General features: G+C 30.6%; 1 protein-coding gene across 1 annotated transcript; it reads left to right on the top strand.

Annotated features, from left to right (window-relative positions):
• Positions 1-6978: 6978 nt before the first annotated feature.
• On the top strand, positions 6979-26630 carry LOC114344613 (delta-aminolevulinic acid dehydratase). The gene is made up of 6 exons (XM_028295444.2): positions 6979-7274; positions 7353-7500; positions 10271-10490; positions 11096-11240; positions 17462-17766; positions 26427-26630. The coding sequence occupies exons 1-6, from the start codon at positions 7138-7140 to the stop codon at positions 26495-26497; spliced, it is 1026 nt and encodes a 341-aa protein (XP_028151245.2). The 5' UTR covers positions 6979-7137; the 3' UTR covers positions 26498-26630.
• The last annotated feature ends 1055 nt before the right edge of the window (positions 26631-27685 follow it).

The raw sequence follows: 27685 nt of genomic DNA, 5'->3' as shown, positions 1-27685 counted from the left end.
ATTTTTTAGGTCATTCTAAACAGTAAAAGTCTTTTGTAATTTTTCTCTAAAGTTGATCGTTTTCTAGTTATAAACAATTTCAAACTGAAAACAGAACAAAAGATGACGATTTTCAGGGCTCAAAAACATAAACCTATAAAATATCATTTTTGAAATTTCGAAGTACCTAAATTCAAGTTCAAACATAATTCTATCAGTTCTTGATAAATCTTTTGGACTTGTTTCATTCTGAAACAGTGTTTTTTAGTCGTTAATGCCCGTCTCCCCATAAGAAACCTTCCTCATTAACAATTAAAAAAAAAAGAATGTGTGTGTACTTTGTACGCACGTAAGAAGTTATGATTTCTTAAAAATAAACATACTTTAAAGAGTTTGTTTTAATTTTTTTTAAACACCAAATTAATTTTGTGCTTACCGCTTTCAAAAAAAATAAAAAAAAGTATAGGATTGCTCCGGATTCGAACTCAAGCTCAAGACCTCTCGATCTCTGGCCGAATGCTATATAGTATGGTATAGTTAGACCCAAACCCAGACATCCAAAGTGAAAGTTATCCTCCAACACCAAATTGTTCTATATGGTCCACATAACGTTCAGAAAAAAGTCACACCATTTTGAGCGTCGGGTTTGGGGGGAGAGGGGGGAGAAATCTGTAAATTCGTAGTTTTTTACGTTTCTCGTCAATATTTCTAAGACTATGCGCTTTAGCATGAACAACCCTCTATACAAAATTGTTCTACATTAAATTTGAAATAAAAAAGGCCCTATGCATAACCCTTCTAAAATGAACGGTTTCAAAGTTACGGAGGTAGTATAGTATAATTGGTCCAAAAAAAGGCCTAACCCAGACATCCAAAGTAAAAGTTTTCCTTCAACACCAAATTGTTCTATATGGTTCACATACTGTTCAGTAAAAAGTTACACCATTTTGAGCGTCCGGTTTGGGGGGGAGATGGGGGAGAAGTCGGTAAATTAGTAGATTTTTAAAGTTTTTCGTCAATATTTCTACAACTGTGCTTTTTAGCGTAAAGGATGTTCTATAGAAAAATGTTCTACATAGAATTTAAAACAAAAAAGGTTCTATACATAATTGTTATAAAATCAACGGTTCCAGAGTTACGGAGGGTGAAAAGTGGAGGTTTTCGATACTACTTTTTATAATTACCGATTTCTCCCCCCCAAACCCGACGCTCAAAATGGTGTGACTTTTTTCTGAACATTATGTGGACGATATATAGAACAATTTGGTGTTGGAGGATAACTTTCACTTTGGATGTCTGGGTTTTTGGTATAATTATACCATACATTGCCCAAAAAATATAAAAAGTATCGAAAACCTCGACGTTTCACCCTCCGTAACTCTGGAACTGTTGATGTTATAACAATTATGTATACAAGATTTTTGTTTTAAATTTCATGTAGAACATTTCTGTATATAACATTGTTTACGCTAAAGCATAGTTTTAGAAATATTGACGAAAAACGAAAAAAACTACTAATTTACCAACTTCTTCCCCATCTACCCCCCAAACTGGACGCTCAAAATGGTGTAACTTTTTACTGAACAATATGTGGACCATACAGACCAATTTGGTGTTGGAGGAAAACTTTTACTTTGGATGTTTGGGTTAGGTCATTTTTTGGACCAGTTATACTATACTACCTCCGTAACTTTGGAACCATTCTTTTTAGAAAGATTATACATGGAACCTTTTTTATTTTAAATTTAATGTAGAACAATTTTGTATAGAAGGTTGTTCATGCTAAACCGCATAGTTTTAGAAATATTGACGAAAAACGTAAAAAACTACGAATATTCAGATTTCTCCCCCCTCTCCTCCCCCAAACCCGACGCTCAAAATGGTGTGACTTTTTTCTGGACATTGTGTGGACCATATAGAACAATTTGGTGTTGAAGGATAACTTTCACTTTGGATGTCTGGGTTATGCCATCTTTTGGATTAACTATACTATACTAATACCACATACGCTACGAGGACTGTGTCGGTTCGGACGTACCTAATGACAACTCACGGTAACAAACAGGCAAGGTGAAGTATAATAAATATACAATAAAATGTTTTAATAATACTCATCTTACTCATGAGGAAGACAAATCAAAAGACACCAAAATTATAATAAATATATTTACTAAAAACACTAATAAATTCTTTTCACGCCTTTCCTTGCACTAATATATTTATACATAACTTGAAAGATAGCAACTAAACGCCATACTGTCTGTATGCGCATGCGCTCAGTATTATGAAATTTTACTCTCAATCGCGCCTAAAGAAGTACAGTCGAACCCGCTTATTGGAATAGCCTTTGTACCAGGCAAAAATATTCTTATAACCGGGATATTCTAATAACCGATCATTGGTGGCTAGTCGAAATAAGTGTACCGAATATACTTAATAATATTATTTACATACTATGCCAATGTGTAGTTTTACATACTATGCCAATATGTAGTTTTATATACTATGCCAATATGTACATCATATATATACCTACATAATCAGTATATGTAAATGTTTTTAGGTCTTTTTACGTTAATAATACAGTAGTGTAACTACTACTTATCTATGTATGTGTTAAAATGGCAAATTACATTATATTATGTATGTGAATGAATACAGTAGCAGTAGGTAATTAATATAAAATGTATGCAATATGTAGATATGTAAATATTTTCTTATTAAAATGCATATAACAAAATTACTTATTTTTTCTTGAGAAATTATCGGTAATTATAGTTTTTTATTGTTAATCCATGTGGTCATCCTTAATCCATTGGTTGAATAAAACTTTTATTGGCGGCAAGAAATGGATGAATTTAACAAAGCCATAATTCACATCTTGCAAACAAGTAGGTAAATACTCTTTGGGTGAATTCTTCTTGAAAATAAACTGCTTCTAACAATTTTATAGCAGGCAACAGTGCCTTTGTGTAGACAAGTAAAAACTACTTTATGACCCATGCATTTTTCGGCTAAAGATCGAATTGGTAGGTACTCGTAACAAAGTAATAAATATTTATTATCCTAATAATATCTAATTCAGCACTACAGGCCTTGACGACTGACCATAATACCAAACATAATTTAAATTTTTAGTAAATTGTAAAAAAATAATCAAGTATATTCAAATGGAAAATAAGCCACAATTTTACCTAAAAATGATTTTATTAACGTTTCGACGCCCAAGTTGTAAAAAAATATTCGTTGATCTGCAAAATATGCTAATAAGCGGTATTATCTAATTAGAACCTATTCCAATAAAAGGATAAATTTATTAAGGAGTAAATGGAAACGTTTTGGGGAACTCGAATTTATATTCCATAAACCGTGATATTCCTATAACAGGGATTCTAATAAGCGGGTTCGACTGTATAACTTCAAAAATATGTTTTAGAATAAAACATAGATAAAATTCTATACTGATAGAAAAAGGTTTGAACTTAAATTTATGTACTTGATGATTACAAAAATGATATTTTTTACTTGTGTTTTTGAGCCTTGAAAATTGTCATCTTTCGCGTACTTTTTCAGTTTTAAATTGTTTATAACTCAAAAACGATCAACTTTAGAGAAAAATTACAAAAGACTTTTTTTGGTTTAGAATGAATAAAAAAATCTGAAGAAAATTCTGCTCTGGTCGAAATTTTCTTTTAATTCCTAAAAAATTTTTATTTTTAATTATTAATTAATTAAGGTTAGAAAAAGATTAGATCGGGTAACCCTTGTTTTTTGTAATTGTTAACATGCTAAATTACATATCCGATAATTTTTAACCATTAAACAGATTGGTGCAAATTGACCTTATATCTGATCCTCTACTATTCCTCTAGGTTCCTCTCAGTGGCTGCTCGTGATTTTTACAATAGGGGAGGCCATAACTATAAATATCTAGACAAATTTACACTAGCAAAAAAATAGTCCAAAAAATGTAATTTAAAAGACCCCATTTATTTTTGACCATTTTTTATCTACATTTCATAATATCATCATAGTTTATAATTTCATAATATCATATCATTTTAAAAATATTTAGTCTAATTGTGAAGTGTAATACCAATGTTTGTGTCGTTTATTTGTTAACAATTGCATCTTTGTAAGTAGATATGCATGTAATTTTATTTTTATTTTGCTCATACCTTTGTTTTAATAAAATTGTAGTGTACATCTACAATTGAAGCGAAAAAAATAGAATTGTTTTAATTTCTGAGTGAAAGAATCTGATATTTGTAAAAGTTTTCCGATATTTTTCTTCGTGTTAGAGATATCGGAAAAAGTTATTTGAACAAGTCCAAATATTATCTTAACCCCACATACCAAATTGGTAGGGTACTGTGCACCCTATAATATAATATAATACAATATAATATAATACCTAGTACCAGAGGCGTACGACAGGGAACAGTGAATGGTTTACCATTCCCAAATTCTACGCCACTGACGGAATTGCCATTTTACCACAATATTTCGACTCTCCAATACTTCCTACGTAAATAATACACTCTTCATTAATAACGATAAGTCCTTAGTTTTCGAGATATTTGAAGATGAAAATGAAACGGTACGGCTATTTCGATTAATGTATTGTTCCCATTCATTTTTAACTTCAAATATTTCTAAAACTAATGATTTCATCGTTACGAATAAAGAGTATATTATTTACATAGAAAGTATTGGAGAATCGAAAAATTGCGCTAAAATGGTAATTCTGCCAGTGGCGTAGAATGTTGGAATGGTCAACCATTCTCTTTCCGCTATCGTACGCCTCTGGTAGTAGCCAGAAACGTTTATTTAACATAATACACTGGGGTGTACAGTACCTATACACTTTCTGCCAAGTATGATAAGAATATGTCAAATACTTAAAGTACTGGATACAAATAGTTAATATTTGACCCAAATCACTTAATTAAAATGTGGCTCCTTACTGAGTTATAGGATATTTGATTTAAAAATTATTTGCATCCAGTACTTTAAGAAGTATAACATGTTCTTATCATGCTTGGCAAAAAGTATCCTACTAATTTATGATAAATAAACATTTCTGGCTACTACCAGAGGCGTACAACAGGGGAAAGTGAATGGTTGACCCTTCCCACAGTCTACGCCACTGGCGTAATTACTATTTTAGCGCAATTTTTAGATTCTGCAATACTTTCTATGGAAACAATATATTCGTAACGATAAAATCATTAGTTTTTTAAATATTTGAAGTTAAAAATTAAAGAGAACAATAAATTAATACCAAAATAGCTGTGCCTGAAAATTTCATTTTCAACTTCAAATATCTCGAAAATTCATTACTTTATTGTTACGAATGAAGAGTGTATTATTTACGTAGAAAGTATTGGAGAATCGAAATATATATATACTAAAATAGCAATTCGGTCAGTGGCGTAGAATTTGGGAAGAGTAAACCATTTACTGTCCCCTGTCGTAAGCCTCTGGTAGTAGCCAGAAACGTTTATTTATCATAATTTAGTAGGGTATATCATGATACTATAAACTATAAATGAAGTTATTGTTATTTATAGTATCATGGGGTATATAATACTTACACTTTCGGCCAAGTATGACAAGGATATGTCAAATAGTTTTAAAATGCCGGGTGAAAACAGTTATTAAATTTTTAAATAAAATACCCTGTAACTCAGTAACGATGCATATTTAATATTTTGGGGTCTAGAATCTACAACTCAGAGATTGCACATTCTTAATGAATCACCCTGTATATAAAGTTTCTAGCGCCAAAACTAAGCAAATTACGTCAAAATAGAGTTGGTCCCTTTTTTTTGTAAAAAAAATCGTGAAAATTACTCCTAGTTAGCATCAAAAATAAAATTAATCGTTACCGCTTTACAGTTTACTTTATTTACAGTCGGAAAAATGAAAGAATACCCATGAACGAACATATAAAACACGCTGTATTTTCCTGTCACCGTGTCACAAAGAAAATTGCCCAGCGCAAGTACATGTAATAATAATTATTACATGTACTTGCGCTGGCCAATTTTTTGTGCGACACGGTGACAGGAAAATACAGCGTGTTTTATATGTTCGTTCATGAGTATTCTTTAATTTTTCCTACTGTATGTATTGTTTATCTGTAAGTTTCACCGGTTCAAAGTATCTACTTACTTAATGTTTGAAAAATGGTTTTAAATAAAAAAATGTGATATTTCGAAAAAAATGCCTTTTTTCAGAATAACTTAAAAAGTAGTATTAATGATTTGAAAAAAATATACGTTTTGCTTAACTGAATATTTAAGATTTTTTGTTTTTTGGTAGACCAAAAATTGGTGCAAAACGATGTAAACACGAGTGTATGCAAAATTTGCATACACTCGTGATTAGTGACTCGTTCAAGCCCTTTCAACTACAACCCTTTCAAAAATAAGTACTTTGAACTGGTGAACCTTACGGATCATATAAACAATAGTAAGTAAAGTAAATTTGTAAAGCGATAACGATTAATTTCATTTAAGATACTAATTAGGGGTTGATTTTTTCGATTATTTTTACCAAAAATAGCAACCAACTTTCTTTTGAGCGACATAACTCAAAAAGTATTGACTTGGTGTTAGTGAACAACTCTATATAACAAAAGTTGCTTAGAATTACTCAGCTGATCCATTTGCTGACTTATTTTAAACGTACCTTCGTACCTATGTTTTTTCACCCCCGATAAGGGATGGCTTTCACCCACCAAGTCAAAATAATCAACAGCACAAGTCCAAAAGTGAAGTAAAGGGTAAGAGGAACCTAAATCCAAATTTGCATGCAATTCACATGAAATTTGGTGGTGACACGGAAAATTACTCGGTGTCGCTGTCTTTTACATTGAATACTGGCCTATTAAAATAATTTTATTAAATACTTGGAACAGTTCGAACTTCGAGGTATGCAACACATTATACGTATCATATTAGGTGATGGTAAGATAATTTTTGTTATGTAAATTTTTCAATTAATTGAAGTTGTGCAAAATCGTCATAATAGCATATTTCTGAATGAATCCTTATCATTTTTAAGTAACCACTACAACAGGTCATAGACGTCTACAGTAGTGCTTATCTGCTTATCAATCATTTCCAAGTTTGACGTTTGGATTAGTAAAACATGACAGCAAAAATTAATTTTCAGGTAAAAAATAAAGATATTCTGCAAAGTGGTATATTTAATCAAACTTTAAGGGACTGGCAGAGTATCCAATGTGAAATCACAGCGAAAAATTTGATGTACCCAGTCTTTATTGTGTAAGTAAGGTTATGTCATCCTCTTTATTTTTCACCCTCTTTATCACTATGTTTTCATGAATAAAATACAAATTTTAGGGAAGATGATGATGTCGTACAACCCATTAGTAGTATGCCAGGAATTTCAAGGTATGGAATAAATAAATTACGTGATCATTTACAAGATGTTGTTAAAAATGGACTACAATCTGTGTTACTTTTTGGAGTGGTAGAAAAGTTGTCCAAGGTAAGTAGCAAACATATTTCTAATGTAAAAGATGTTTCTTAGCCTTCTATCGTCCATTTTTGGACATAGGTGTCTTCCAACTCCTTTCATTCCATAGCAACCTAGCAATCCTGAGCTACCTAGGTACTTCCAAGAATATGAAACATTTCAACCTAATATAGATAGATAGATAGTTTATTTACGGTTATACGCTGTGAGCTCGTACATAGAGGGGATATTTACAAATTCGCGAACGCCAGTAGTGACAAGTTTGTAAACGTTTACTGGAAATTTGACATAAATGTCAAAGTGATTAATTTAAAATTAAAATTAAAAACATTAATTATAAACAATATTAGTTGGTCAAAGCTGTGGTATATATTTTTATCTTAAATATACTTACGTTTTAAATACTGAATTTAAGTTTTTTTAATGTTCCGTAATATCTAATTATAAATAATCTATTATAATCTTAGCGCCATCTACACGATTATTGTCAAAGTATCCAAAGTAAGAAATTGATATTTTATCAATAGAACGTCAAAATGATTAGAAAAATCTTTAAAAAATCGATTACAATTTAATTACTTTTTTGCGTTGTAAATATTAAGCGATAACAATTAAATAATAAATTTAAAAATTACTGGTAAAAGTTGAATTAGTAACCGCTAGGAGCGACACCAGCGAAGCTCAGAGCCAATACCTACCAATTACAATAATCACAATCGTCAAATAATTCATATCATATTAACAGTTTTAGAACTCAATAATAATTACATACAATTTACACAAGACAAATGAATAGAATAAATACCTAAATGACAGTTTACAGTGACAGCCTACATTGTATTTTAAAAAGATTTTTTCAGCTTTTTTCAAAAACTATTCAGAGAGCTAGAAAAAAAGTCTACATCTAAACCATTTCCAGATTGACACATTCCTCTTATAGGTCTATTTAGACAATAGTTTGTTTGTTGGAATTCTAAGTGAAAAACGTCCTTAGATCGTGTGCACCTTTGAGGAACCCTAAGACCTACTCACTGCAAAATTTGAGGCGAATCTATCATTCTGTTTACAATCTTGAAAAGAAAAACCAAATCTAGCATTAAACGACGATTTTCTAATGTTGGTATATTAAGCAATTTTAAAATGTCACAATACACTATATCTTATGAAGAAATCCCTAATTTATAGCCTACAAAGCGTAGAAATTTTTTCTAAACTTTCTCAATGCTTTCAATATGACATTTATATAAAGGAGACCAAATAGTACTGGAATATTCCAGAACTGATCTAATTATAAAACAATTCACACTTTTAAAACAATCCACATTATTAAATTCTGACAAGTTTCTTTTCAAAAATCCAAGTAATTTAAAAGCTTTATTACAAATAAAATTATAGTGATTTTTGAAATATAAAGTGGGATCAAAAAATACACCTAAATCTTTGAAAGTGTTTGTCGGTTCCAGAAATATATTATTTATAGAGTAATTAAAACAGATAGGTTGTCAGTTTCTAAAAAAGCGCATTATTTTACATTTATCAATATTAAGTGAAAGGTCATTCTTTGTACACCATTGTGAGAAATTGTTTACATCTTTTTGCATTTTTACACAGTCTAACATCCTTAATAATTCTAAAAATTTTCAAATCATCAGCATGCAACAAAATAACACAATTTTCAAAGATTTCTAAAATGTCATTTATGAAACAAATAAAAAGAATAGTCAATAAATGACCACCCTGTGGGATGCCAGACCTAACCAAAATCTCTTCAGAAAGACAGTTCTTGACTTTGACAACCTGAAGCCTGTCTGTCAGGTAGCTCTCCAACCACTCAAGTAGGGATCCATGAATTCCTAGTGCTTCTAGTTTTTTTATAAGAATCTTGATGTTAACACGATCGAATGCCTTTGAGAAGTCGGTATAGATCACATCGACCTGAGCCCCCTTCCCAAAGGCATCCAAAATGAATTCTTCTAGGATCACTAGATTTGTGGTTGTAGACCTACCCGGCATAAAGCCATGTTGTTCAGGAATAATTAAATTTTTAATTGAAAAAAATATTTTTGAAGCAATAATTGACTCAAAAATCTTTGCAAAAATAGAAATTTTGGAAATGGGTCTGTAATTTTCTAAACATGTTTTACTATCATTCTTAAAAATAGGAGAAATATAACTTTTTTTCCACTCTTCTGGGAAAGTGCCAGTACTTAATGATAAACGAAATATCTTTAGTAATACAGGAGACAGAGCAACACGACATTTATGTACAAAATAAGGCATGAGGGCCACTACTAAGTTTTAGATTTAATTTTTCTAACTTATTAAAAATATCTATTAAACTAATATTACAGCTGCTTAAACTAATCGTTTTATTATAATCAAAGCTTGGAATATCACAGTTATTGTTATCTGTTATTATATTGATTATCTAGTTATTATATTGATTGTTTCCCACCTTTAGATGTATCAGACGAGTTTCGCAACTACCACTGTCACAGTGACAGTTTTAGTTGTTGTTTATTTGGGTTTATATGACTGCAAACACTAAATCCATTCGCCAGACAGTTTTAGTTGACATACTCCTCTGATAAGTGTAAAGGTGGGAAGCAATCAATATAATGTAAATTTAAAGGTTAATACCGCTAAATTTCCCAGCTCGACTAGTTTCATTTCTTTTTATATCACAACTTAATATGTTTTCCATCTTTTGAGCTATTTTGCCGGTTATTAGCGCGCTCATCACTGTATACATATAAATTAATAAATTATATGCAATTTTTAGGATGATTTTGCTACCCATGCAGATAGCTCACAAAATCCAGTAGTCAAGGCACTTCCTAAACTAAAAAAATGGTTTCCTAATCTGACAATAGCCTGTGATGTTTGTTTATGCCCTTACAGTTCCCATGGACATTGTGGAATACTGAACAATGATGGTAGTTTAAATAATACTGCTAGTATCCAAAGAATATCAGATGTAGCTCTAGCTTATGCCAAAGCAGGTACCCAATACCATATTTATAATATTTATTAAACGGTAAAACCTTTTTTTTACAATCATACATAAAATACTGAAATAGAACATACAAAAATAGTTAAATTAGAACATATAGAAATATTTGATATTTACAAAAAACAGTCAAATTAGTAGGTTGTTGATATGAAATCTCGCTAAAGAAACCCCTGTTACATCTAGATTGTAACCGTAATATTCGTAGTTATAATATACCTTAAAGTAAGTTTTTTCACTACTATGGATACAGTCAAACCTGCCATATCCGGATCAATGTCGCAACAGACTGATCCGGATATGAAAAAATCTGGATATCAAGACCACTACTTCTTTTATAGTCTCTGAAACGTTTTCTCCTTCATACATTCCAGTAATCAACGCCGTCAACAACTTTCGTCGATAGACACGTTTTATAGATTCTATAATACATTATTTCGCCATCTTTTAGTTCTTCTTTTAGTGCGTTGTCCAACAGCAGGACTGCCTTTCTCGGTAGATTTGGGTAGATCCGGACGGCGCAGAACCGTCCGGATATGGGGAGGTCCGGATATGACAGGTCCGGATATGGCAGGTTGTACTGTATTATATTTTTAGGAGCAGATATTGTTGCACCGTCGGATATGATGGATGGAAGGATTGGAGCCATTAAAACAAAGTTGGTTAATAATGGTTTAGGTAATAGAGTAGCAGTATTATCTTATACTGCGAAATTTGCATCAGGTTTTTATGGACCATTTAGGTAATTATGTTAATATTTAAATATATTATTATATACCAAGATGTTTTAACAGCCTGTAATTAAAGTAGTGAATAGTTGTAACTGAAAATTGGGAAATATTATTCATACCTTTAATACTGCAATGATTTTAACACTTCGTTTATTTAGTCTTTATTTTAAATTAATTACACTTATTTTAAATTTATTTATACTTAAACTATTCACACTAAAACATAATTTATACAGTGCGCTGGAATAAGTGTTAACCCCCTCCCCCCCATATTAACTCATTTATTTTTAGCACATAGTAAAACGCTCGGACAGGGCGATTTTTAAAATAATCATAGTATATTATAGAATCAATGTTTTGAACTTTACGAGATCCCTCTTCAGGTGACAGTCATAACTTTGATTTTTTTAAATAGGAAAGTACATCATGTGGTACCTCATTTAAAAGCTTTTGAAACACTGATTACAAAAATGTATACCTTTTTAATATAATATTATATAATATAATATAATAATAAAGGTAATACTTGGGCAAAATTTCGGTCAAATGCTTTTTAAATGCATTCATTTTTTTTCGAATCCTGGGAAAACTAATGAGTATTTTTGAAAAATTTAAACGCAGAATGAAAGATTACATTAATACGAAGGGCCGAAAGTCCCTTAGAATAAACAAGAAGTTTCTTTTGAATAATATATTTGAAATTAAAAATCATACTAAATTTTCTCTTCGTTTTCACCCCTGTAACTTATTAAAACAACATTATAGAAGTTTTAAGGGACTTTCGGCCCCCGGTAATAATGTAATCTTTCATTCTGCGTTTAAATTTTTCAAAAATACTTATTAGTTTTTTCAGGATTAAAAAAATGATTGCATTTAACCCTTATCCGGGCAACACATTTTACTTACGTAACGGGGCAACTCGGGTCCGTTGGGCCCACCACTGTTCTTGAATGTACTATTCATATTTACCCATATATTTCTAATATTCTATTTTGATTTTTTATTAAAGTTAAATTTAAATTGTCTAGATTAAAAAGAGGTGCTACTATAGTATGCGGTCTACCTCGAGGGTGCGATCTACCTGAAGGATTTGCACAAAATAATGAAATGCACGAAAACTTTTGTAGAAAAAATATTTATTCACAGGTAATAAACATTTGGAGCCAAATAAAGGCTTAATAAATAAATAAAAACTTTTGTAAATCTACCATGCCATTTTATTTAAAAAGAGGGGTTGATGTTTACGCATATCCTGGAAAAAGATTACAGTGTTGTTGCCACTGGCGAAGCGTCCATGTAACCACTGTTACCATTGGTAACAGTTAAAAATCTTGCAAATAAATATTTTATGACTACTATGAAATAATTCCATTTAAATTTTTTACCAACAGAGATATTTGTTAATACATAGTACCTAATTCAGTAAATAGCCAACTAGACGCACGAAAATATTGGCGAGATTATGTGAATCCGTTGCACGTTATGATGTTGTTACCACTCCTGGCAGTGGTAACGCAGGAGGAATCTCGCTATCGCTCTGGACTAGCTCGTTTCTGAAAATTTTGAAGGAGCGACGCGCGACGGCTCTAGAGACGACGCGTGGGCAGTGGACACGGGGCACGCTTTGTATTGTAATCATTTTTTGGTTTGGTAACGTTGGTTTAGTACCTATTACAGATTACAGTGTGCGTGTATTTAAACATGGAAGAGTGTTGCTGCGTATTGCGTAATTGATCAACTACTTGAAAAGTCATTCTCCTTGTTTTTTTTATATATATAATTTTGAAGAAAAAATGAGATTATTGAAAATGAAAGAATTAAAATATAAACAATAGTTTTCAAAATCTGTTCTTTTTCCTACTTGTTCTTTTTTATGTTAAGTTTATGGTAGAATAATATGTTTAGTCTGTTTATTATTTATTGTTATATCAATTACATATACCTAATTACATACATAACACCAAATTTCGAAAGCTTCGAGCAGATTCATAGATGCAATGCAATTTCGAAATGTGGTGTTATAGGCGCATCTTACGTATATCCTGGGTTGACCGAATTACTAATGTGGAAGTCCTGCGTAGAACGGGGAAAGAGTGTGAAATTCTCATAACCATCAAAACAAAAAAATTAGAATATCTAGGACATGTAATGAGAAATCAAGAACGTTACGGCCTTCTCCAACTGATTCTCCAAGGGAAGGTAAATGGTAAAAGAGGACCGGGAAGAAGACGCATTTCCTCGCTTCAAAATTTACGAAAGTGGTATAACACCACTACCACTGAACTGTTCCGCGCTGCGGTAAACAAAGTCAAGATATCCATGATGATCGCCAACATCCGGAACGGATAGGCACTTTAAGAAAAAGAATTACATACATATAATTTGGGAATAGTGATTTGTTTAATTTTATCCCACAGGATTCAAAACAAAAACTTATATTTAGGAGGTTCAAAATAATTTTTTTTAAATAAGATTTTTTTACATCTGGTTTTGGTAACACTTTAGAAAAAGTCACGCGTCGCCACTGGTTGTTGCCTTTCATTATTGTGTGAAAACCCTTCTGAGAAAAGATTATGGCAATTAGCAGCTCATGTATAAAGTACCGACAAAAACAATATTTACAAAATGAATAAAATCTATTCAGAAGAGTATTATTATTTTACTTTTACAAATTAATACTTTGGCATATCAATTTACTATTTTAGTTGGGACTAAGCCACAAGATTAGCTTATTCCCACATAGAATAGCAAATTGATATGACAAATTAAATTATTATTAAGTATTAGGTAAAAAAAAAATAATAAAAATAAAAAAAAACCATAGATTAGTCATTTATTTTTCTTTTATTTATTTGTCATTTATTTATTCTTAGGAGCTTAGTTGTCGACACTCACATCGATATCAAACAACTTGATAGCAGATGCATTATTTATTTCAAAATATGTATAGGTACCTACCTAACAATATTATTGCATTCCTGATTATCAATTTTTAAAATTCATTTAGAATATATATAACACCTATTGTAAGCATCTCTTTGATGTTCACATCAAAGAGATGTTTACATTGTTTGTGACACGTTTAGACTTTATTATTGGATTTCCGGAATCATAAAAGTAGTTTAGATAATCCACAAAAACATTACCGGACTTCCAGATTAACTTCTGTAACAAAGATTTAGACTTTAGGTATAAATACAAATAGGGTCCGACGGGCCTGTGTTGCCCCTATACGTGACAAAATTCTTTCGATGCAATAATTTCAAAAATGATAATGAATATTTTGAATAGCTCATGACTATGTTGAAGGAAACATACTTCTAAACAAATTCAGTGATGCATAAAATTCAATAAAATTTTTTTTATCAGCTTATAATAAAAGAATTGGCGTCTCGGGTCGCCACATTTTTGTAATCAGTATTTCAAAATCTTTTAAATGATTAAATCTTTCCTATTCAAAAAATCAAAGTCATGACTGTCATCTGAAGAGGTATCGCGTAAAATTCGAAACATTGATGCTGTAATATACTATGATTTTAAAAATCGACCTGTCCGAGCGTTTTGCTTATGTGCTAACAATAAATAAGTTAATATGGGAGGGGGGGGGACACTTATTCCAGCGCACTGTATAATCCAATTTATTGGTTTAATAATTTATTTATTCCTGACTTAAAAATTAAAATATCCATTTTTTTTTATTTAAACACAAAACCACATCAACCGCGCAGGGTTATTAGTGGATATAACAATACAAAGTATTACATTAAATAGAGTTATACAATTTGATGTCTTTTAAATATGTTAACACTGATGAAACTTTTTTGGTGAGGATTGTCTTGAGGTCATCGTCTGTGATTCTATGGGATCTTCTTTGGCTTAGCTTCTAGGTCTGTTCTTACAAAGATGGCTACTCCGCCACTTGCCTGTTGTGCTATTCTGTTTTTTGGAAAACATTGGTAGTTTTGAAGGTTAATATTGGATTGCTTAAAATGAGTTTCTTGAAGACATAAGATCTTAGGGCATGTTTCATTTATTAGAGAAGTTTTAATTGTTCTAAATGGGTATAGAACCCATTGATATTCCACTGTAATATATAGGGGTTAGACATTTTCGAGTTCTGACTGAGAATGTGTTTCATCGGTCTCTTCTGTGGAAGAGAAATTATTGGGGCTTAGTTTCTTTCTTAATCGAGTTATATTATTTTTTAATTTTGAATTGTGGGTATAGGCGTGAACAAAATTAAGGATCTGAATTAATTCGGCTGTTTCGTTCGAATAGTTTTTTGATGTTATTTCGGGATGTTTTGCGTTTAATGTGTTTTCGAGAAAGTCACATATTTCGTCGAAGTTAAGGACAAATGGTGGTGATCTGTTTGCGATTTTGTCTTTAATTGTCTCTAGGGAAAGTAAAAGTTCATCTCGAGAATTTCTTTTAGACGTTTTTGTTTTTTTCTTTGATTTCCTTGTTACTGGAGAAGTGAAGATATGGGAATCGGACTGTGTGGTATTTTCGTTGATTTCTGGAGACGATGAGATGAGCCTTTTAGATGTTTTGTGACGTTTGGAATAATTTTAGGTTGTATTATTTCTAATGGAGTAAGATTGCTGATCTTGTTGGAAGTTGATGATGTTGGGATTTTTAAAGTGTTTGTTTCATTTGTATTATTTGTAGGTCTTGACATGTCGTCAGTTTCTATGGTAGATTCTAATTGGTTATTAGAGACCTGTACGTATGGGATCTGATCTAATATGTTTTGGGAAGATGCTGGGTGATCGTTAGAGGTGGATATTAAGGCTTTGTCAGAAAGTTTTTGTTCTGTTTGGTTATAAGGTAGATTTGTTATATATTGTGGGTTTTGGGAGGTTTCTGGACGAGCTTTAGAAGAGGTTGGATTAGAATTGGTTGGGTCAGGATTTGTTGTATTAGAAGTGGGTGGATTAGAATTGGTTGAGTCAAGATTGGTTGTATTAGAAGTGGTAGCATTAGAAGTGATTGTATTGGCGTTGTCAGGACATTCTGTTTCCTGGTGACCAATAGTCTTGCATTTTGAACAGTTGAATCCTTCTATAGAAAGGTATAGTCTGTAAGTGGTATTATCATGAGAGATCATGAAAGAATCGGGAATGGACATATTTTCTAAAGGTGTGATAAATATTTGCCTTCTAAAACTCAAGACATGTCTATATTCGCTTTCAGGTATTCCTACCCTAAGAAAAATCATTTTAGAGACGGTGTTTATACCCATTTTACGTAGTTTTTGTTCAATTAACGTGGTTGGAACAGAAGGACCAGCGTTTGATATTATCAGTCTTTGAGCTGGAGTGATAAGTCTTCTTATTTCTACTTGAGTTTCTTTTATATTGACGTATTTGTGGGAATGCAGCAATGAATCAACCATATTTTTAGAGGAAAGATATATACATATTCTATTGTTGGCTATTCTGGAAGCGAAAGATACGTTACGTGGACCAACTATTGAACCGACGGCTATGATGTACTCTTGAACTTTGGTTCCTTCAATACTAGAAAGAACTATGGCTTCGTCTTTTGTTGGTTGTTTAAACGTGTTAGCAACACTGGAATATGAGATGTGAGATGAAGTTTGGGTAGTGTTCATGGTGTTATTCGAAGTCATGTTTGATTAATTTTGAAGACGTTGCATGGCCGGCCCTGTCGCCGGTTCAAAAACCGGTGTGGATCTTGGCCCAAAACTGGTCCTATTTATGTTTCTTGGATATTTTATAGGTTATATTATTATTAATATAAATATAATATGATGTGGTTTTTGGTACTCACGTCAGGTTTGCGAGGTTTACATGGAGTTTCCACTATAACAATGTGGAGGAACTAACAAAATAATTTTAAATTGTGTTTTTATCATTTAAAAACTGATAAATTTCGCAGCGGTTTACAACGTGATGTATATTATTACGTTATTACTGTCAGGACCGCACTCCCAAAATATCCATTTATCATACATGCTTATATCAGATACAATTTTTACATTCAGACTGCTTCTAAAATCTGAACCTTACTCATATATTTTTTCTTTCCCATTAGCTGTGAGGATCCAATTAAATCCATTAATTATTTTCATTGTGAGGACATCATAGATCTCAAGTATATTTCAAATGATAATATTGCAGGTCCAATTGACGTTTCCCAATTTTAGTCAAAATTATTCATTACTTTCTCAGTTAGAAACTGTTAAAAACGTCATGTTTATTTACAGAGATGCAGCTAAATCAAAACCAGCCTTTGGGGACAGAAAATGCTACCAGCTGCCCCCTCAGAGCACTGGCTTAGCTTTGAGAGCAGCAGATCGAGACGTAAATGAAGGAGCTGACATGTTGATGGTTAAACCTGTCATGAGCTACATGGATATATTGAGACAGATCAAGGACAAACATCCTGAGTATCCCATGTTCGCATATCAGGTATCTGGAGAATATGCCATGATTCATCATGCTGCTACGAGGGGAGATTGTGACTTAAAAGTTATTTTAATGGAAGTTTTAGGATCCATCAGAAGAGCAGGTAAAAACAAATGTTACTCAGATTAATTGGAAATATTTTACTATATTTAAGTATTATATAGTAATGTTTGAATAATAGGCTATTGATTATATTCAAAATAAGATAGCTAAAAGGAACTACAACGTTAACGGGGTTTTATTATTTCATATGGTCAATGGACATCTATATATGAAAAAACCGCGGGGTACTACCATTTAAAGGGGTGCGTTTTTGAGAAATGGGTGAATTAGTCCCTGGGCACAGGTTACATTAGGGTGAGTTCTATGCACTTTTGGTACAAACATATCTACATAAAAATTGTTCCTGGTTAAATTTCGGATCTAAATATCACTATTTAAAGTCAAGGATACTTTTTTTTACAAAAATATATTAAAAAAAAAAAGAATATAGAAACCCAACAGAAAGAAATTTTGTTTTTTGTCCCATAACTTTTGTCCACGAAGATATAGGTATAGACATTGCTTTACAGAAAAAAACCTACATATTTCTTCTTTAAAATGCTGTTTAGTAGAGGTAATTAGGATTTATAGTTTTCGAAATATGATTTTTCAAAGTTCGCCACTCACAGCAATTTTGGGCAATTTTCCTTGTTATTTCGCAAATATTGTTCTGTAACTTTTTTCTACGTAACTTTAGGTATATGCAATGGTACACGTAATAGGAATAGAAATCAATTACCTTTAAAATGGTCTACTGTATGACGTTGTTCGACTTTTTTAAAAGAGATTATGGTTTTTCAAGGTTTTATACTTTTAACGATTTTTTATAATATAATATAAAAATAAAATAATATTATTATATACTATATTATATAATATTATATTGTATATTGTATATTATATATTATATATTACATATTATATATTATATATTATATATTATATATTATATATTATATATTATATATTATATATTATATATATATTATATATTATATATTATATATTATATATTATATATTATGTATTATATGTTATATATTATATTATATAAAAAGCTTATTTTGTTTACTGTTCTTTAAAATGGTGTATCATCTATATTTAAATAATGGAAACCGAGTGATTCTTTGATATTTTTTTACCTGTATTATTTAAAATTATTTCTTTTACAAAAATTACATAAACATTAGTCTTAGAAAACATCATCACTTTAGTTAAAATTATTTAAATGTTGACATTTAAAAAATTTTCAAAATCAAAGTCCATCTCTTTGTTAGCATTAGCTTCAATATCTTCCTCTGACACCTGAGTTATCTTAGAGTTCCCACATTTAGTACCCATGCACATGCACCCTTTGCAGAATATTGAACAACTAATTCCTATCCTACAACCGCAGTTTTTTGTACATCCTTTGGTACATTTACATGCTATTTTTTCAAGCAAAGCTTGTGGTGCAGGAGCTTTGACAGTAATTATTGGAATTAATCCATATTTTGAAGTTTGCCCGGCCGAGTCAAGTGGATCCAAAGTATTACCTATAAAAAATAAGATTCAATCATAACACACAATCACATAAAACAGTTATAATGAGAAATTTAAAAAATAATCCTAAAATCAAAAATAGTTGCAAGTACTTATTACATTTTGAAAAAGCATATCTTATTCAAAAATAATCCTAGAATTTTTTATAAACACCATTTTAAAGTAAACAGTATAAGCTTTCTTTTTTATTATATAATATATACCTAAATGTAGAAAAACAGTTATAATGGTAAATTTAAAAAATAATCGTAAAAAATATAAAAACTCGTTAAAAGTATAAATTCTTGAAAAAGACAACCTCTTCAAAAGAAGTCGTACAACATTATACATAGAACATTTTAAAGGTAATTGATTTCTATTTCTCTTACATGTACCATTGAATATGCCTAAAGTTACGTAGAAAAAAACTACAGAACAATATTTGCGAAATAACAAGGAAAATTGCCCAAAATTGCTGTGAGTGGCGAACTTTGAAAAATCATATTTCGAAAACTGTAAATCCTAATGACCTCTACCAAACAACATTTTAAAGAGAAAATATGTAAGTTTTTTTTCTGTGAAGCAATGTCTATACCTATATCCCGGTGGACAAAAGTTATGGGACAAAAAACAATTTCTTTCTTTTGGGTTTCTTTGTGCTTTTTCTTTTGAATATATTTTTGTAAAAAAAAGTATCTTTGACTTTAAAAAGTTATGTTTAGATAGGAAATTTAACCAGGAACAATTTTTATGTAGACGTGTTTGTACCAAAAGTGCATAGAACTCACCCTAATGTAACCTGTGCCCAGGGACTAATCCACCCATTTCTCAAAAACGCACCACTTTAAAAGGTAGCACTCCGCGGTTTTTTCATCTATAGAGATTCATTGACCATATGAAATAATAAAACCCCGTTAACGTTGTAGTTCCTTTCTATAGTACATAATCAATAGCCTATAACGGCGATTCGGTCAGTTGAAAGAAAACTCTATTTGTTTTAAGTCTCAATATTTCGTCACTACTTGGTGACTTCTTCAGGAGAAAACTGCAAAATTAATATTAGACATGGACAAACATTAAATATTTCGATACTTACAACTTAGTCCTGTCGCCAGGGGGGTACAACGGTATCCTTAATTCAGATGGACTTATCCAAGTTTTTTTTATGTATTTTGACCCGTAGAACACGAATTTTTTGGGTAACAGTTGATCCGGATGTCGATAAGATTGTTATAAACAAAGAACTTGAGGAATTACATAACAGCGATTTTTCGCAAAACAAAACATTTTTTTGTATTTTTTGGGTCATTCTCAGCAAAAAATGGTCTTACAATTTTTTTCGTACGATGCATAGTTTTCGAGATAAACGCGGTTGAACTTTCAAAAAATCGAAAAAGTGCAATTTTTGAACCCGAATAACTTTTGATTAAAAAATAAAAGAGCAATTCTGCTTACTGCATTTGAAAGTTCAAGTCAAATTCTATCGGTTTTGATTATTTACATTGCTAAAAATTTTTTCTTCTTTGAACTTATGATTGACTAAATTATGCTATATAGGCTATTGATTATGTACTATAGAAAGGAACTACAACGTTAATGGGGTTTTATTATTTCATATGGTCAATGAATCTCTATATATGAAAAAACCGCGGAGTGCTACCATTTAAAGGGGTGCGTTTTTGAGAAATGGGTGAATTAGTCCCTGGGCGCAGGTTACATTAGGGTGAGTTCTATGCACTTTTGGTACAAACACGTCTACATAAAAATTGTTCCTGGTTAAATTTCCCATCTAAATATAACTTTTTAAACTCAAAGATACTTTTTTTTACAAAAATATATTCAAAAGAAAAAGCACAAACAAACCCAAAAGAAAGAAATTTTGTTTTTTGTCCCATAACTTTTGTCCATGGGGATATAGGTATAGACATTGCTTCATAGAAAAAAAATATACATATTTTACCTTTAAAATGATGTTTGGCAGAGGTCATTAGGATTTACAGTTTTCGAAATATGATCTTTTAAAGTTCGCCACTCACAGCAATGTTGGGCAATTTTCCTTGTTATTTCGCAAATATTGTTCTGTAACTTTTTTCTACGTAACTTTAGGCATATGCAATAGTACATGTACGAGGAATAGAAATGAATTACCTTTAAAATGTTCTGCTGTGTAATGTTGTACGACTTCTTTTAAAGAGGTTATCTTTTTCAAAACTTTATACTTTTAACGAGTTTTCGTATTTTTTACAATTATTTTTTAAATTTCCCATTATAACTTTTTAATATAAATATATAATAAAAAAGAAAGCTTATTCTGTTTACTTTAAAATGGTGTATTATAAAAAATTCTAGGATTATTTTTGAATAAGATATGATTTTTCAAAATGTAATAAGTACTTGCAACGATTTTTGATTTTAGGATTATTTTTTATATTCCTTATTATAACTTTTTTATGTGATTGTGTGTTATGATTGAATCTTATTTTTTATAGGTAATACTTTGGATCCACTTGACTCGGCCGGGCAAACTTCAAAATATGGATTATGGATAGGAATTAGTTGTTCAATATTCTGCAAAGGGTGCATGTGCAATGTGCATGGGTACTAATTGTGGGAATTCTAAGATAACTGAGATGTCAGAGGCAGATATTGAAGCTAATGCTAACGAAGAGATGGACTTTGATTTTGAAAATTTTTTAAATGTCAACATTTAAATAATTTTAACTAAAGTGATGTTTTCTAAGTTTAATGTTTATGTAATTTTTGTAAAAGAAATTATTTTAAATAATGCATGTAAAAAATATCAAAGAATCACTCGGTTTCCATTACATATTTAAATATAGATGATACACCATTTTAAAGAACAGAAAGTAAGCCCTCTTTATTGAGCAATATATAGTATATTCATGTACAAGAGAAAAAAAGTTATAATGAGAAATTTCAAAAATAATCGTAAAAAATGTAAAAAAATAATATTTTTTTATATTAGGTATTATATAATAATATATAATATAATATTATATTATATATACTATATATATAATATAATAATATATAATATAATATTATATTATATATACTATATATAATATATATATAATATATTATATAATAATATTATTTTATTTTTATATTATATTATAAAAAATCGTTAAAAGTATAAAACCTTGAAAAACCATAATCTCTTTTAAAAAAGTCGAACAACGTCATACAGTAGACTATTTTAAAGGTAATTGATTTCTATTCCTATTACGTGTTCATTGCATATACCTAAAGTTACGTAGAAAAAATTTACAGAACAATATTTGCGAAATAACAAGGAAAATTGCCCAAAATTGCTGTGAGTGGCGAACTTTGAAAAATCATTTTTCGAAAACTATAAATCCTAATTACCTCTACTAAACAACATTTTAAAGAAGAAGTATGTAGATTTCTTTTCTGTAAAGCAATGTCTATACCTATATCCTCGTGGAGAAAAGTTATGGTACAAAAAACAAAATTTCTTTCTTTTTGGGTTTCTTTGTGCTTTTTCTTTTGAATATATTTTTGTAAAAAAAATTACCATTGACTTTAAAAATTGATATTTAGATAGGAAATTTAACCAGGAGCAATTTTTATGTAGATATGTTTGTACCAAAAGTGCTTAGAACTCACCCTAATGTACCCTGTGCCCAGGGACTAATTCACCCATTTCTCAAAAACGCACCCCTTTAAATGGTAGCACTCCGCGGTTTTTTCATATATAGATGTCCATTGACCATATGAAATAATAAAACCCCGTTAACGTTGTTCCTTTTAGCTATCTTATTTTGAATATAATCAATAGCCTATATAGAACCGTTCAATAAAAAAGAAACAAATATGGTATGTGATATTTTTTTAACCTCCCAATTTATTTACAATCTGTAAAACAAGTTACAATGAGTAAATTTTGTGACCACTAGTGTAGGTGACTTGGAGAAAATGATTCATTAATCATTTTCTTTACAAATATTTTACATAGATATAAAATTGTTTGTCTCTGGGAATTACGACACATATAACTAAAATCGCGATGGTAAATCACTAGGTGTATTTCGTCTAAGTCTTCGTCTGACTGGTTGTCTCATCAGGTTTCTGGCTAGTACATTTGGATGTTGTGTCAGTCTGTCTTCGTATTTCTGTGCGAAGTTAGTAATTTCTTCTTGTACTGTTGCAATTTCTAGATCGCGTCTAATAATATTATTTGCAACATACCATGGGGCATTTGTGATTATTCGAAGAACCTTCGACTGGAACCTCTCCAAGATTTCGATATTGGAGTTTGATGCAGTCCCCCAAAGTTGGATCCCGTAACTCCATATTGGCTTCAAAATTGCTTTGTAGACAAGTACTTTATTTTTCATCGAAAGTGATGATTTGTGGCCAATCAGCCAGTAAAGATTGTGTAATTTGAGACCAAGTTGTTTACGCTTCATATGTGATATAAACAACTCTCTCCGTTTCACAAATAATCTGACTAACCTTTTTTTCTCTTCTTTACTTCTTCTCATCGATTGTGTAGTCCTCGATTCTCCCACACGTGCTCCTAGGATGCTGCGAACGATCCTTCTCGTCCAAACTGCTTCACAAACAAACAACAGCACTCGCTCGAAATATCTCCTCAGTTTTCTCTCTGCTCGATATCTTATGCAAATTGATACCAACCGGCTACTCGTTCCAGACAGAAACAGGAATCTCTTCGGACACAAGGAGATTTAACTTCTCAACTCGATCAACGATTTCGTTTCAACACGATTCTGCTTACACGGCCGCCAACTTCACCACTTTACATCGACTTCTTACTTTTCAAAAACTGGACTGCTCTCTCCAGATGTTCATTACACAATGAAACTTTTTTTCTCCTCAAGACTCAGACTCAAACACTCTATTCTCTCTCCAACCGTCTCTCTAACCAATCACAAAACATCCTCTCTACACATTACATCCATACTTTCATTTCTTAAGAACAAATTATTTTTATATACAACTTTTCCATTTTGTCAAATTCCAGGAGATGCCAAAATTACTTTTGTGTTTCTACATGCTATAAAAACCCGATATATTCTAAAACTCAACAATTGTGTTTATCGTCTTTCCTTCTAAGAAGCATTTATAAACGTTCTATTGTTTACTTGAAAACGAATACATGTACTTTCTAATCCGACCGTATTAATTGTATTCGCGGTGTGCAAGTACTTGGAAGGGATACGCGAATCGATCGTGCGCGAATAGCGGAGAAATATTTCAACTTTCTTAAATAATTCATGTCAATTGAAATTGTTAAATTGACGTACATTTCATAACTACTGTCATTGAAGGACAAAAATTATATATTGCTCCACAATATTGGTATGATATGCAATTATTATATAAAGGTAAATTTAATTAATTGTATTTTGCTTGCAGTACTGCATTTTAATAACTAATTTTATTCACTACATACAATTGTTTACGTTTTAATAACATAACCTAAATCTTATTTTTTCTTCTTATTATTTTTTTTTGGACTATGGCCTTGACAATTATCCAGTAACCAGGACCATATGATTGGCCAATATAATTAAAAGTGCGAATAAAAGTGTAGAGCGTAGAAACCAGGTGTCGGTTTTCCGAACTTGCACGGTCCCAATAAGTCCGTTCATAGAATCATCAATACTGAACTTTTCCTCTTTCCGCGAAACACTGTTTACTAACTAAATTATATTATTTACAATTTTTGTTCATATACAGGGCGATGAAAATCTATGATCTCGTGGTCTTTGACATAAATTAATTTTCTTAATTTTTCCCATAAAAATTATATAACAATATATATAGGGTGAGGCAGATAACTGGTCTATTAGAAATATCTCGAGAACTAAAGGCAACAGAATCATGAAAATTGGAATAAAGGGGTTTTGAGGGATGATCTATTAAATGAAAATATTTTCATCTCTTTGCAACTTCCGGTTATACCGGAAGTTGCTTATAACTTGGTTTTTTTTAAATGGGACACCCTGTATATTTTTACATTTTTGGATTCTCCTCAATATCTTCTTTCTTAAAATATGAGATTTTGTAATATTATACAGGGTATTTTAAAAGATATTTACGTTTTTTTATTAATTTCGTAGCAACATTCACACCCTGTAGAATTGTAATAGTTTGACATTAAAAACTCTGCTTACGTTCAAGTGATTTTTAATATAGTCTATTATCGTTAAGAATCATTAGTATAGCTAATTTTGAAATATTAGTATACAGGGTTGGTCGAAACTCGGAATGAATATTTTCTGAGTTTTCTTAAATAGAACACCCTGTATTTTAGTATTGTAATGAAATGATATTTCATAGTACTTTTTTATTTTATAAGTATTCCCTATACCTAACTGCTTTAGTTTGTAAGTTATTGGTGATTCAAGCTAAACATTAATTGCAACAAAAAATACGTAAAATTTTATTAGGTTGGCCATGAAAATATTCAATCACAAACAATTTTTCAGAAATAAATACATATTAATCCAGACCGATCCTTAAAATTACCAGTAACGGTTTAGCTATCAAAATAGCTACATACGTAGTTAAGATTGTTGGTGCGACTAACAATTAAGCACAAATTAAAGCAGTTAGGTATAGGGAATGCTTAAGAAATAAAAAAGTACCATAAAATATCATTTCATTACAATACTAAAATACAGGGTGTACCATTTAAGAAAACTCAGAAAATACTCATTCCGAGTTTCGACCAACCCTGTATACTAAAATTAAAAATTTAGCTTTACTAATGATTCTTAACAATAGTAGACTATATTAAAAATCATTTGAACGTAAGTAGAGTTTTAGTTGTCAAACTACTACAATTCTACAGGGTGTGAATATTGCTACGAAATTAATAAACAAACGTAATTATCTTTTAAAATACCCTGTATAACATCACAAATCCTCATATTTTAAGAAAGAAGACATCGAAGAGAATCCAAAAATGTAAAAATATACAGGGTGTCCCATTAAAAAAAACGAAGTTATAAGCAACTTCCGGTATAACCGGAAGTTGCAAAGAGATGAAAATATTTTCATTTAATAGATCATCCTTCAAAACCCCAGTATTCCAAGTTTCATGATTCTATTGCTTTTAGTTCTCGAGATATTTCTAATAGGCCAGTTATCTGCCTCACCCTGTATAGTCACTTCTTGATTTTTTAGGTGCTGATGTCATTATTTCTTATTTTACCCCACAAGTATTGGAATGGACAACGTTAAAAAGCAAATTATAGAGAGAAGTTATTAAAAATAAAGCAAAATGGTGATAGCATTATATGACAAAAAATATGATATAAAATATTGACGATGCACTTGTTTATTTTAGCATTAAATTTTTTTTGGAAATATAGAGAATAAAAATTGTGATCTTGACTTTAATTTTTAATCTCTTTAGGATAGCTTCTCCCAAATTTATAAACTTACATATACAGAGTGATTGATTAGTGGGGTAAAGCTCAATAGCTCCGCTATAGTAATAGATAGCAATAAAAGTTAATAACAAAAATTTTAGCCAACTTTGAGCTTCACATTACAAAATTAGTTAGAATATTACAGGGTGTTCGATAACACAGTAGCAGACCAAACTTATGTTTTTTTTAAATGAAACACCCTATATTTTATTTTATGTTCGAAATCCTGTTAACTTCTCCATCACAAAAATATAAAGGTTTGTTATGTTATACAGGGTATTTACAAAGTTATAACCAATTTTGTATGAAAATCGTAACAAGTTCAACTCCCTGTATAAATAAAAATAAGCACAACAGCAATGGTTTATTCATGTCATATTTTTTTATTGATTGTCAAAATATTTAAGATATATTGACATTGCCAATTTTCTTTATATCAAATACAGGGTGCGTCAAAACGCAAGTACATTATTTTCTCAGTAATGTTAAATCTAACACCCTGTATTTTATATCATTATTGAAAAGTAACATTACCGTACTTAAATTTTTGCATAACATTCGCTATGTCCAAATTCATTAGTTTTCGAGATATTTTCATTTTTCAGAGCAAATTATTTTAGGTGTCTAAATTTATCTAAATTTTAGTAAGCCATGACTGAATTGACAATTTACGATTACTGATTATCAATCCGGTAATCAATGTAACAATGTAGCAAATAAAGAAATAAAAATAATTTTATGTAATACATTTTACAAAAAAAAAACAACTACAACATGCAACATTTTTGAAACAATTAAAAACTAATGTTGTTCTGAAGCTATTTCCATGTGGCATTTTTATAATTAAGTATTTTCTATGGGAAATAAGCCACCATTTTACTAAACAATGAATTTATTAACGTTTCTGAATTATCTGAATTGCCAATATAAATGAGTCAGATTAAATAAATTATTAGAATTTTTTTACTTAGCAACAACATTATTGTTTATTTTAATAGTATTTTGTATTTT

Source organism: Diabrotica virgifera, chromosome 1 (assembly GCF_917563875.1).
Source record: "Diabrotica virgifera virgifera chromosome 1, PGI_DIABVI_V3a".
In the NCBI taxonomy this organism is placed as follows: Eukaryota; Metazoa; Arthropoda; class Insecta; order Coleoptera; family Chrysomelidae; genus Diabrotica; species Diabrotica virgifera.
This window is presented reverse-complemented; position numbering and strand designations above follow the sequence as displayed.